Source organism: Acomys russatus, chromosome 1 (genome assembly GCF_903995435.1).
Source record: "Acomys russatus chromosome 1, mAcoRus1.1, whole genome shotgun sequence".
NCBI classification, from domain to species: Eukaryota; Metazoa; Chordata; class Mammalia; order Rodentia; family Muridae; genus Acomys; species Acomys russatus.
In genome coordinates, this window is record NC_067137.1 from 29,114,257 (window position 1) to 29,127,659 (window position 13,403).

General features: G+C 35.3%; 1 protein-coding gene across 11 annotated transcripts in view; it reads left to right on the forward strand.

The window, feature by feature from the left end:
* The window catches only part of Pum2 (pumilio RNA binding family member 2), a 78,797-nt gene extending 65,929 nt beyond the window's left edge, over window positions 1-12,868 (forward strand). For 8 of the 11 annotated variants that reach the window (XM_051143270.1, XM_051143300.1, XM_051143285.1 and 5 more), the window contains 8 exons: window positions 5,440-5,707; window positions 6,079-6,208; window positions 6,904-7,038; window positions 9,417-9,554; window positions 10,297-10,422; window positions 10,610-10,731; window positions 10,973-11,165; window positions 11,735-12,868. In XM_051143270.1, coding sequence (XP_050999227.1) covers window positions 5,440-5,707; window positions 6,079-6,208; window positions 6,904-7,038; window positions 9,417-9,554; window positions 10,297-10,422; window positions 10,610-10,731; window positions 10,973-11,165; window positions 11,735-11,866 — 1,244 coding nt within the window. In that variant the 3' untranslated portion in view covers window positions 11,867-12,868. The remainder of the gene's footprint in view (window positions 1-5,439; window positions 5,708-6,078; window positions 6,209-6,903; window positions 7,039-9,416; window positions 9,555-10,296; window positions 10,423-10,609; window positions 10,732-10,972; window positions 11,166-11,734) is intronic. The other 3 variants (XM_051143281.1, XM_051143306.1, XM_051143314.1) reach the window with 1 other exon arrangement.
* Window positions 12,869-13,403: the final 535 nt, after the last annotated feature.

The following is a 13,403-nucleotide window of genomic DNA, read 5'->3' on the forward strand; positions in this document are numbered from 1 at the left end:
CATGTAGTCTCCCCCCCGCCCCCTTTTTTTTTCCTTTGTTCATGGAACTGAACTCTTACAGGTCATTACATTTTTAAGTGGAGGAGAGGATTTATGGGACAAGACATAGAAAATTAGGTCTGACTTTTTTGTGTATATTTTAAAAATGCATGTCCACCCCTGGGACATTTTGTAGTGAGCATTTGCTTTAAAATATTTGATTTTTTTTTTTCCAGCTTTGCTGACTTAAGTGTTGATCATTCACTGTCATTTTAAATTTTCCTTATTTTTCCTATTGTTCCCCTTTCCGTTTCATTTCATTTTCACTGTGTTTGTGGGTCACAAGACTGAAAGTATTATAAAGATACAAACATTATTCTAAATGGGTACATTTAATAGAGTGATTTAAAAACTCTAGTTGGAAAAGTGTAGCCAGGAATATGCAAGACAGTCTTGAAGTGCACTTAAGAACTTTACACTATCAAGTGCTAACATTTACACACTTGTAGTCACTAGAACTTTGACGTTGGCACAGGCCGACAAATAGAGTACCCAGAGATAGATGTGTAAATTTATCTACCTGATTTATGTCCATAGTTGCTACTTTAAGAAAAAGATGGACTAATCAGTGACTTGACCTGGAGCAATTGTATATCTGAATGAGGGGCAATAAAGCTTTGATCCTTGCTTCAGTCTTCCTCCCCCCCCCCTACACACACACACACACACACACACACACACACACACACACACACACACACACACCATTTTTAAATGAAATTAGTTTTCAGTCATAAAATGAAGAGATACAACAAAATTAGCTTGTGCCTATATGGTTTATTTGTATATTTCTCAAAGGATTCTTTTATTTCTTTCTAATATATGTTTGAATAAATGAGAAGGATCTTATTCTACAACGTTAGAACCATAAATAGCAAAATTTGACTGAATGTATTATAACTTGTTGGAAAAGTGAATTTGTTAATATATTGTCCTTAGCCTTTTACTTGCTAGTTGACTATACATTAAATATAAGTTATTTCAAGAGAATGTCTTAGAATGTTTTATTACTCGTTTTTAAATTATAATTAATTGGTAAGACTTTATGACTTTACAAATATAAATAACATGCCGGGCGTGGTGGCACACGCCTTTAATCTCAGCACTCGGGAGGCAGAGGCAGGCGGATCGCTGTGAGTTCGAGGCCAGCCTAGTGTACAAACCGAGTCCAGGACAGCCAAGGCTACACAGAAAAACCCTGTCTCAAAAAAAAACTTAAAAAAAAAAAATATATATATATATATATATATATTTATAAAGTTTTACTCATAAGTACTGAATGAATTGCTTATTCAGTATCTGTCTTTCATGTAGTTGATTAACTACTAGTTTAGGTCTGGTTTAGTGTGGTCTTTTTTGTAATGCGAAGAGTTAAACCCAAGACCTTACCAAAAAAAGTACTGAACACTTAACCCTGTTACTCAGCCCAAATGTACCCAGTCTTGAATACTTACTGTGATGTGTTCTAAGAAAAACCATAGCCTTTATTCACTATCGTCAGGTTTGTACATTTGAGGTTCTGTTTGTTACCTTACTTTATTAAATCATTTAGTTCTGTAGGAAGGAAGAATTCTCTCCAGTAGAAACAATAGCTTTCTTTTGTAGTTTTTATACTAAGTTTGTTGCTAGCAGGTTTGTGGTTAGAATTGTTTTTAGGTTTGTTTTTCCCAATAGATTAAAAATAAAAAAGTCCAGACCTTCCTATAACTTGAAATGTTAAGACTCAGTTAAGCATTTAGGCAGGAAGATTTGTAACTTCAAGGTAATCCTGAGCAACAGTTTGTGGTAGCATATAGGTTCTCAAAACATTGTGGATTTAAGGTTTCTATTTTTTATTTGGTATGTAAGTATTGTACTATAAAAGTGAAGGTTTTTTTGTTTGTTTGTTTTTTGTTTTTGTTTTTTTTTTTTTTTTACAGTTGTGGGGATTTTTCACTTTATATTGTATGTGCATACTTGAATCTTTCACAGTACCTTCCCAGTTGAGTCCTTTGGGTTTTTTTGAGGCAGGGTTTGCCTGTATAGTTCTGGTTGTCCTGGAACTCACTCTGTAGACAGACCAGGCCGGCCTCGAACTCAAAGAAATTCACCTGTCTCTGCCTCCCAAGTGTTGGGATTAAAGGCATATGCCGCCACCACTTGTAACTACCTTATAATCACCTTGGTGTTACAAGGGAGAAAATAGATGTGCTTGTGTGTGTTCAAGATACAATTTATATTCATAATTTACAGAACAAACTTTGATACGACATAAACACTTGATAGTTTCCTAACCCCAGTCAAGAAAGGCTTCTGAGTTGCTGGAGAGATGGCTCAGTGGTAAGAGCACTCAACTGCTCTTGGACTGGATTTCAGTTCCAGCATTTACGTTACTATCATGTCACTCATGCCCTTTTCTGACCTTTGAGAGCAACTGGCATGTTTATGGCGCACATATATACATGCAGGAAAAGCACTCAAACTCATGAAAATAAATAAATCTTTTTTAAAAAATGGCTTTTGAGGCCGCTAGCAATGAAATCTCATCAGGAATATTAGAAAAGAAATATAGATGTATCTTAATGGTCTTTTTACTGTGGCAAGAGGTGTCAGTCAAGGAGAAGTCAGATGAATCCAGAAAGGATGAAGGAGCCTTTGTCCACATGTTCATAGTACTTAACTATTAGAAATTTACCCTGCTGACCCTTTTGATGGGGAAGTAAGTTTTCAAAGTGTTCTTGTATTCATTATCATAGAAGGATGTAGGAAAGATGTAAAATCCAGGCAGTTTTGAAACCGTACAGAATCATTCCCTTTTGATTGAGTAATGGAGTTAGCACAGTAAATTTTTTAGGGAAATAATATAATACCAGTCTGAAGAGTGAAGTCTATGTGGGTCATATGTTAAAACTTGGTCTGTGGAGGGAGGTTAAGTACCTGGTGGTGATGCTGTCATATACCCATACCTTTAGTTAAAGCTCTAGAGATGACAAGATAAGGCTTCTCCACTGGTTTTAGAAAACAATCACAGACAATAGAAACACCAGATACTTAGTGTGGCAGAATTTGGTCTATAATTACCCAGTGTCTGTACATAGTCTCACAAAATTATATACTTAACATGATATAGAGTTGCTACATAGCTGCTTTTATAATACCTATTAAAATGGTACACAAAGTTACACCTATTACTAGGATCATGTCAGTATTTAAGCGTGTAGTCCTTGTCTTTTCTCCAACAAAAATGTTATTTATGTGAGTATAAAATCATTAATAATAATTAGAAATTTTTATATAGTTTATACCCTAAATAATATTATTAGTCATTTTCCAAGCTTATGTACTATAAATAATATTAAATGTTTTCCTTGAAATGCAGCAGAGCATTACTGAAAAATTTAAGTTAATTATTCAGCACAACTAGTGAGTAGTTATGCTTTCTTGATTAAGTTAGCCTCTCAGGCCCATTTTCCCACAAATAAAATGGAAATACATTTGTGTCGCAGGGTTCCTAAAATAATTACATTCTGTTACATATGCTATTGTTACAATGAACAATAATGCTGCCAGTGCAGAGGGACATAGACATATGTATACTTTAATGTGTGTAAATACAGAGCTTTTAAATACAACAAGTGAAAAACAACACATTTGAGTCATAAATCTGAAAATATTGTATTATTGCAACTTCAAGTTGAAGTGACATTTCTGTGTTTTATTATCCTCCCATCATTCACAGTGAGGTAGGTACAGATAGATACTCATATGCTTAAGCATATTAACACTCAGTATTACAGTCGGTGAATGGATTCAGACAGCAGAAATGTGAAATACTAGGGCACCTTTGGCCATACTCTGAAAGCTAGGCTCCAAAGGATAGCTTTTTCTTTACCCTCTTTGAATTTCAGGTGGTTGATGACAGTTCTTGATTTTCTGTGGCTTAAAGATGCATAACTCTAATCACCATCAAGTTAACACATGGCTTTCTCCATAAGAATCTCTTAAGGCAGTGGTTCTCAACTTTTCTAATACTGCCACTTTTAAAATACAATTCCTTATGGTGTGGTGACCCACACACACACCAAATTATTTTGTCAATACTTAATTCATAACTTTGTTTTGCTACTGTTATGTATTGTAGTGTAAATATCTAGTGTGCAGGATATCTGAATTGTAACCCCCTTCCTCAAGGGGTCTCAACCTACAGATTGAGAGTTCTGCTCTAGGGAGATCTGCCATTTGTCCTCTAAGGGAACCACTACCTTTGTGCGTGCACCTACATACATACATATACTTTAAAAATAACATTTTTTTCTTCATGATTTCTATTTGTCATTTATGTGGTATTTACTATATACTTAGACATATTTAGGCACTAGGTATCTAGCATGAAATTTGGTGTAGTTTAATATTGAACAAAGGGTTAATGATTCAAATAAATGTTTGATGTGCTTTAGAGTGGGAAATTCATAGGGAAAAAATAGGTTAAGAGTAGATACTAGAAGTTGAGAGGGAAAGAAAGTTCTCTAACTCAGTTCACATTCCAGAATTAAAATATTATTCTGGTCCCTTTTCACTTCTTTTGGACTCTAAGGTCTGACTTTGCATGGTATTGGGATCATCTCTACACTCTGGCCTGGGCTGGCTGTCTAGCGCTACTATATGTACAGTTAGTATAAGTACAGCTGATGGTGGATATTGTTCTTGTGAACTACTAAATTTGCGTTCTATAACTGTCTTTACATTTTCCTGTTTTAAAAGGACACTGTCAAGTACTTTAGCTGTTATTTATAATAGAAACAATTTCCTCAAGTTTAAGTATGTTTCTGTTACTGCCTTTTATTTTCTTGTATGGAATAAATGTAAGTTGGAGGCTAATGGTTATGGCTATAGCAATAATTGCTGTTTATTACTATTTCTCATCTATAAGATAATAGCATTTTATGGAGAGTATTTTTAATATAACATTTCCAAATTTTCAAAGAAGTATATTTTAGATATTACTCATATTATGGGTTTTTTTTTTAAGTTTCAAACATTAATAAATCGACTAAAATGACTTGTCTTTACCTGAAAGTATGTCTAACAATATGTTTAATGTATTTCCTAAAAGTACAGATTTAGCAATCAATGTTACTCCATTATACTGAATATAAATCTTATTCTGTGTCCTTGGGGATAGAACCCAGACCCTTAATTATGCTAGGCAAACACTGTACCACTGAACGACTTCCTGAGACTGCAAATGAATTTTAAAGCATTTTCATTGCTCCAGATCGGAATTTTACTAGCTGATTATAACTTGTTAATATAATTGAAAGCTTTGTTGAAGCTTATTTGATTACATTTATAGTTTAAGTAACTTTTGTTTGTAGAATAACTTGTCAGAAATATTTGCTGACCATAGCTGCTTTGTTGTAGGAGGACTGACAAATGGTAGTGGTCGGTATATCTCTGCGGCCCCTGGGGCAGAAGCCAAGTACCGAAGTGCTTCAAGCACTTCCAGTCTATTTAGCTCCAGCAGCCAGCTCTTTCCTCCTTCTCGGCTCCGCTATAATAGATCTGATATCATGCCCTCCGGCCGCAGTAGGCTATTAGAAGATTTCAGGAACAACCGCTTCCCCAACCTTCAGCTCAGAGACTTGATTGGACATATAGTCGAGTTTTCTCAAGACCAGCATGGCTCGAGGTAGGTGTTTATGGTTTCTCACTCATACTTCACACTGTTTTTGTTGAATACTGTTGCCTTTAAAAAGAAAGGAGCCTAAATGTTTATCTCCCTGAGTGAGACTTATCTGTCTGCCCTCTCCCATCTCCCCCGATCCCCACCCACCCCCACCCCAGCCAGAAAGGATAAAAGAAAAGTTTTTCATTTTGCTGACTAGTGGTACATGCCTGAAGCTACCCTAAGCTACATAGTGATTTTTAAGTCAGCCTGAGCTATATCACAAGATCCTTTCTCTTCCCCCGCCAGCCCCCACACACATGATGAGGCATGCAGATGATTTTACAAAGGTTTTTAATTTATTGTCTTGGGATTTAAATTTTTTTCCTATATAGATTCATACAGCAAAAGCTAGAGAGAGCTACTCCAGCTGAACGGCAGATGGTATTTAATGAAATTCTACAGGCAGCCTATCAATTAATGACAGATGTTTTTGGGAACTATGTTATACAGAAGTTTTTTGAGGTAAGTGCATTTTTGTTTATATGCTTGTCCAGTTTTGCTAGCAGATAGTTCTAAAATTGGACAATAGGCAGTTTCACATAAAGATGCATATAAAACTGTGATCAAATATTTGGAAATCATATTCCAGCACTAAGGAGACAGCTCAGTCAGTGAAGTGCTGCTTCTTATACATCCATAAAGACCCAAATTAGGACCTTCCTGCACCCACAAAACAATTAGGTGTGGCAGCATGTGTTTGTAACCTCAGTACTTGGGGAATCCGTGCAGGAGGACCCGTGTGGCCTTCTGGTGAGGCAGTCTATCTGAGTCACCAATGTCCAGATCCTGTCTGGAGCTAGACAGATAGCTCTAGCAGTTGGGAGCAGTTCCCCCAGTACCCATGAAGCTCACGGCCACTTGTAATGTCAGTGTCTGGAACTGTGATACCTCCTTTGAGGGCGCACACACACACACACATTTTTAAAAATGATTAAATTTAAAGAAGAAAAGAGTAAAGATAAGCCAGGCGTGGTTGTACACACGCTTAGTCCCAGCACTCCGGAAGCAGAGAGAGGCAGGTAGATTATAACTTAACATTACTGGAAGCATCTTTTGAGTCTTAGATTTTGCTGTAGGTATAAAGTACAGCAAACAGTGTGCTGTTCAAGTTTAGCAAAGTATTGTCATGCTAATTTCTTACTTTTGCTATCTTTCAGTTTGGAAGTTTGGATCAGAAATTAGCCCTGGCTACTCGTATTCGTGGTCATGTTCTACCATTAGCCTTGCAAATGTATGGTTGTCGTGTTATTCAAAAAGCATTAGAGTCTATTTCTTCTGATCAGCAGGTAATTGTAAGTTGAGATAAAAAGTTTCATAATATTTAATTTAAAATTGAATTTCTTTTTATCTTACTATCTTGCGGGAAAATGACCTAAAGATTTCTACCAGAAGACTTAAGATCTTTTCATAAAGTCTATCTTAAACAGCTCATTGCTATTTAAAATTTCCAAAGCAGAACTTTGATCCATTCACTGCCTCTCTGTGTAGTGCCTGCATTTTGGCAGAGAATGCTTTGCTATCACTTACCTTTTTATTATCAGCAGTTTCAGCAAGCACTTCACTGTTACGGAGTTTATTTTGAGGTCTGCTTATATTTCTATCTTAAGAATTATAAGCAGCCAGGCGTGGTAGTGCACGCCTTTAATTCCAGCATTCAGGAGGCAGAGGTAGGTGGATCTCTTGAGTTCGAGGCCAGCCTAGTCCACAAACTGAGTCCAGAACAGCCAAGGCTACACAGAGAGACCCTGTCTCGAAAAACCATTAAAAAAAAAAAGGAATTATAAGCAAAATACATTCTTATATTCCAGTTAGTATATACATAAATATATATGAAAATATACTAAAAACGTCTAACCAGTGAAACATAATATTCCTCTTAACAAGATTGACTTCTTTGGTGCTGTACCAGAGGACCCAAGTTCAGTTCAGACCCAAGCATACGTGGCATAATCTCACACAGATAAACACACATAATTTTTTTAGGAAAAAAATTTACTGATTTAAAAGAAAAGAGAAATATGTATGGTTTGAATGATGGTCTGAATATTTTAATAAGGGACCAATGTAATTGTTAGCATATTCATTGTACTTCCTTCTAAGTTATGAATGTCACCTTTAAAATAATTTAAACAGACAACAAAATTGAGAGTAAGTTGATAAAGTTAATTTACCAGGTTTTTAAGTGTATGCTTTGTGTGTTTAGTAGGTTCTTGTGTGATTTTTCAGTTTACTTTCAATATGAAGTTATTTGTGTTCGTATGCCACATAAATATATAATTGAATGAAATAGCTCCTTTTTTAAGTTTATAGTAATAATTTAGAAAGTCATTTTTGGGTGTTATACAATAAAAGTAAATTCTGCAGTTTAAAAATGGAGGGAGTAGGGTGTCTTAGTTAGAGTTTTTATTGCTGCAATAAACACCATGACCAAAAACAACTTAGAGAGGAAAGAGGTTTTTCAGCTCACGTGTTGGAAGTGAGGGCAGGAACTGATATTGAGGTTGTGGAGGGGTTCTGCTTACTGGATTGCTCTCTGTGGCTTGTACAGCCTGTGTTCTTATAGCATCTACCCAGGACCATCAGCCCAGGTGACATTGCCCACAGTGGTATGAGCCCTTCCACATCAATCACTAATTAAGAAAATCTACCACAGGCCAATCTGATGGGGATGTTTTCTCAATTGAGGTTCTCTCTCCAAAATGACTGTAGTTTGTGTCAAGTTGACGTAAAACTAGCCAGCAAGGAGGAGGTGGGTAAATTGGTAGGATCTATTGTTTTAATTTGGATTTTTAAGTTAATTATATTTTGTAATGTAGACTGTTTTAGTTTAGGCATAAGTCTGTGTTGTAGGTTGACTTACCAGGATTCCTCCATAATTGTGTTGGAATATAATTGAGTTAAAGATTATTTAAATACCTTTAGATTGCGTATGTGTGCCCCATTTCTTTGTAGTAATAATTTTCTGTCCTAATAAGACATACAAGTTAGTAATAGTAAAATTTTATTGTAAGCAGTTTTATTGTAAGCAGTAAACAAAAAAATGCCCATTAGTAATTATAATTACTGGTAATAGGTGAAACGCAAATAACCTAGTATCTTATTTTTATTCTGTTATCATCACTTTGGTAAACTCATGCAGACGTTAATAATGATCCCTTTGGAATAAAGGATAGGGGTGGTAGATAGCTCACAAAAATAGAACTTTAAAAATGTATATTAGATACCTATTTTAAAAGATAGTTGTGCCGGGCGTGGTGGGGCACGTCTTTAATCCCAGCACTCAGAGGCAGAGGCAGGTGGATCATTGTGAGTTCAAGGCCAGCCTGGTCTACAATGCGAGTCCAGGACAGCCAAGGCTACACAGAGAAACTCTGTCTCGAAAAATAAAAACAAACAAACAAAAAAAGATAGTTGCAGGACATGTACACAATGAAAATTGTGGTTCACTATCACTGTTTTATGTCAGTATGTATCATTGACATTACTGTCCTATGATATGCTTTAATAATTTTTATCTTGAATGGTTTTTTTTTTTTTTAATTTTTTAATACTTTAAGAAACAGGAAATAGTTTTGAGTGTGCTTTGTTCTGTTTTTTTAACTATTCCATGTGAATATTTTTCATTCTGTTAGATTCTTTGGTGAAATAATAATTTAAATGTCTTTTGCAGAGTGAAATGGTCAAGGAGCTAGATGGTCATGTGCTCAAGTGTGTGAAAGATCAGAATGGAAACCATGTTGTACAAAAATGTATTGAATGTGTTCAGCCACAGTCACTGCAGTTCATCATTGATGCTTTCAAAGGACAAGTAAGATTAATTTTTGACATTAATTTCCTTAGAACATTTTATAATTTGAATATTAGCATTTTAAGTACAAGATTATACCTACCACTTTTGCTAAAAACAGAAATTAGTAAATGTAATTAGCTGTAATCCCAGCACCTGAGAGATGGAAGCAAGGAATTGGAAATTCAATGTCATTCTCAGCTATATATGAGACATGTCTCAAAATGTCAGCCTTATTAGTAAAGTCATTAGATACAAATAGCTACAAAAGTGTTTTCTATAGTCCTGAGGAGGAAAAAGACATAAAACAGTGTTTACAAAGGCCAAAATAACTAGTACAAAAAACACAGTGGTTAATATCCCTGGTTACATTGCTAAACGACCCTCTCTCCTGAATCCATTTATTTTCACTGTCATCCATCCTTGGTCTTATGGCTAAGTTCTATTTATTGTTGCTTTGGTTGGTTTGGGTTGCTGTCCTGAGGATGGAACCTAGGGCTTTACACATGCTAGGCAACTGAGCTACATCTCTTGCCTGTTAAATTCTTTTTGATCAAAATTACCTTCAGCCCAACTGGGTGGCTCAACAAGTAAAAGGGAAATGCTGTCAAGCCTGATGACCTGAGTTTGGTTCCCCAGATCCCACATGGTGAAAGGAAAAACAGACTTCCTCCCCCAAGTTGGCCTCTGACTTCTGTCATAAGTACTGGGGCATGTTAAAATAACAGCAAATGTACATCTCAGTCCTTCTATTTATTTCAAGGTGTTTGTGCTTTCAACACATCCTTACGGCTGCAGAGTCATTCAGCGAATCTTGGAGCACTGCACTGCAGAGCAGACCTTACCAATCTTAGAAGAGCTTCACCAACACACAGAGCAGCTAGTACAGGTATAGTTCCCTGAAAAGTTGAAATGTTTGCTTTTTTTTAAGAAATGTATGTAATTTGTTAAACTGTAAAAATAGGTGAAGAAAATTTATTGCAGTCTTTTCTACTGGGATTTTTAAACAGTTGATTTATGTTTTATTAAATAGACATTTTTAAGGATGGAAAGTAACTTTTAAATTTCTGTCATAGGATCAGTATGGCAATTACGTTATTCAGCATGTATTGGAACACGGTCGACCTGAAGACAAGAGCAAAATTGTTTCTGAAATCAGAGGAAAGGTGTTAGCCCTGAGTCAACACAAATTTGCCAGGTATCACAATAGTCAGTTCTTCCAACTCCTAATATATATATTTTTAGTAGGTCTATAATTAAATTTATGGATATCAAGTTGTGGGCTATCCTGTGATACCAATTTCTGTTTTAAAAGTAATTACAAAATGAGATATTTTGCGTCTGTTTTCTAGTAATTGGAACAAACTGAAAAGTCAAGAATATTTGGCTGTAAAGAAAAAAAATATTAAAGTTTATATTTATGTGCCTTTAATTTTTAGCAACGTAGTAGAAAAGTGTGTTACTCATGCTTCCCGTGCTGAGAGAGCTTTACTGATTGACGAGGTTTGCTGTCAGAATGATGGTCCTCACAGTGCCTTATACACCATGATGAAGGATCAGTATGCCAATTATGTGGTTCAGAAGATGATTGATATGGCTGAACCTGCTCAGAGAAAGATAATCATGCACAAGGTAATACAGTGCTTAGCACCATACATCTGTATGACTTTTGACTGCACAGGAACTTTTTGTAGGATTAATTTCTCCATGGAAGAATACAGTTAGTTTAAGCACATGGGCAGCTTAGTCCACCCAGTACAATCATACGTATTTTTGAAGAATGACTTCCTAGATACTGCCCAGTTGTACTCAGGAATCTTACAAGCTTACATGTCCGTGTGAGAAGAGTGTCTGTTCACCAGTCTCATCTGTGACTGTTAACTGTATTCAGCTGGAAAGGAACAGTGCACAGCTCCCTAGTGCACTCTGTAGAACTGCCCTTGCCTGCATGTGACACAGCAGTGGCTTTATTACTCACTAAAGAAAAGAGTGCTTAAATGCCCTTTTAAACATTTTTGAGAGATTTTTATGGCTCAGTAGCTTTTTAACAGCAAGGTTATCTGGACCTGAGGGAGCTATTTTAAATCAGAAAACACTTTCTCAAGTTGTCCTCTGACTTTCACATACACACCCACACAAAATGAATAAAAACCCAGAAACCATAATAACTTAGTTTTTTAATGAACTTATTTGTTTTTCAGATTCGACCTCACATTACTACTCTTCGCAAATACACATATGGGAAGCATATACTGGCCAAGCTGGAAAAATATTATTTGAAAAATAGCCCAGATCTAGGGCCTATTGGAGGACCACCAAATGGAATGCTGTAAGGGAAAACAGAAGATGATTTAACCATGTTCAAAGAATGGGTTTTCTTTGTGAATTATCAAAACACAATTCAACTATGGATCTTTGATTTTTTTTTTTTAAAGCAAAACTATTTATTGACTTCATCCATTTGTAAATTTTTAAGGTTCTTGTGTATATTTAGGGGGTGGGGGTGGTGAATTATAAATTATATTCAGCCCTGAGTGGAGACCTATCAGATTGGATTTCTGGTGAAGCACAGAATGCCTGTACATGATGTAACTGTATCCCCCACACACACAAAAAAAAAAAAGACAAAAAAGAAAAAAGTTGTCACATATTTTGTAAATTTATACCTTGTAAAGTCACAAAAAAAAATAGTTTTTAAAGGGAAAAGTACAGTATTTTAATAAACTGGCTTGCAGTCTGGTAGGTCTACAACCCCATAGCACAACAGGTTTATAGAGATGTATATAGAATTATAGTTCTTATTTTTTTCCTTTGTGTGAAGCCTTTTATAACAGATTAACAATCAACTGCATAAATATTATTAATATTTTAAAAGGAAAGTTAAGTTGTATTTTGGTAATTCACAAACTATCATGCAAAGAAAAACTCAGACAAGAATAAAATCATTTGAGATAACATTATTTACAGTGGATGTGGTTTTAATAAAATTACTGCCCTATAATGTCCCTGGCAATGTATAGAAGAATTGTATATACTTATAATTGTAATGAGTTAGAAAACAAAATCATGGTGGCACTTCCGTTCAGTTAAACTGCACTGAATGAAAAGTTAACTTTCACACTAACTTTTCAATTTGGTTTGCAACAATAACGGATGGATAATTTTGTTCTAAATTACAGAATTACAAGACTGTTGAGGAAGTGTTGGTTTATTCTGCGTTTTCATAGTAGATACATAAAGTAGGAACCCGATAGAGGTGAAAGAGGCCACTGAAAAGTGAGCTGATAGCTCAGCATTTACGCATGATTGCATATTCAGAGAGCTTTTTTTTCCTTCCTATAAATAAACGCATTGTGTGTGTAGGGGTAGATGTAAGTTTACAATTTGAAAGCAGATCTTGTTTCAGTGTTTGTTATGAAAGCCTTGCTAATTTCGTAGTGATTTTCTTTGGTTGTACAGGTGTACATTTGTAAACCTTCATGCTGTAAATGGAACCTGTTTTATCTCTTTGGGAAACATTTGCATTTTAGTGTACATTTACATCCCTGCCCTCTTTAACCTGGCAATATAGTGTTGTATAATGTAAATTTATTTCTCCAAATTGAGAGTGATTTTTAAGAATTTTTTATCTTTATATGGTTTCAAAAGTATGAACCAGCTTTCTTTTTATTATTGTGGAAAACATTTTGTTTTATAACATAGTTGTTGACTCTGTTAATAATGGACATGCTAGGATCTGGATCACTTTCAATTGAAGTCAGGGTATTGTGCATAATAAATAGAAAGTGTTGGACTGAGATTTGATTACCATAGAGGCCAATGCTTTTTCCATCTTTAAATGTGATGTGACTTTTTCTTTGTACAGAAGAG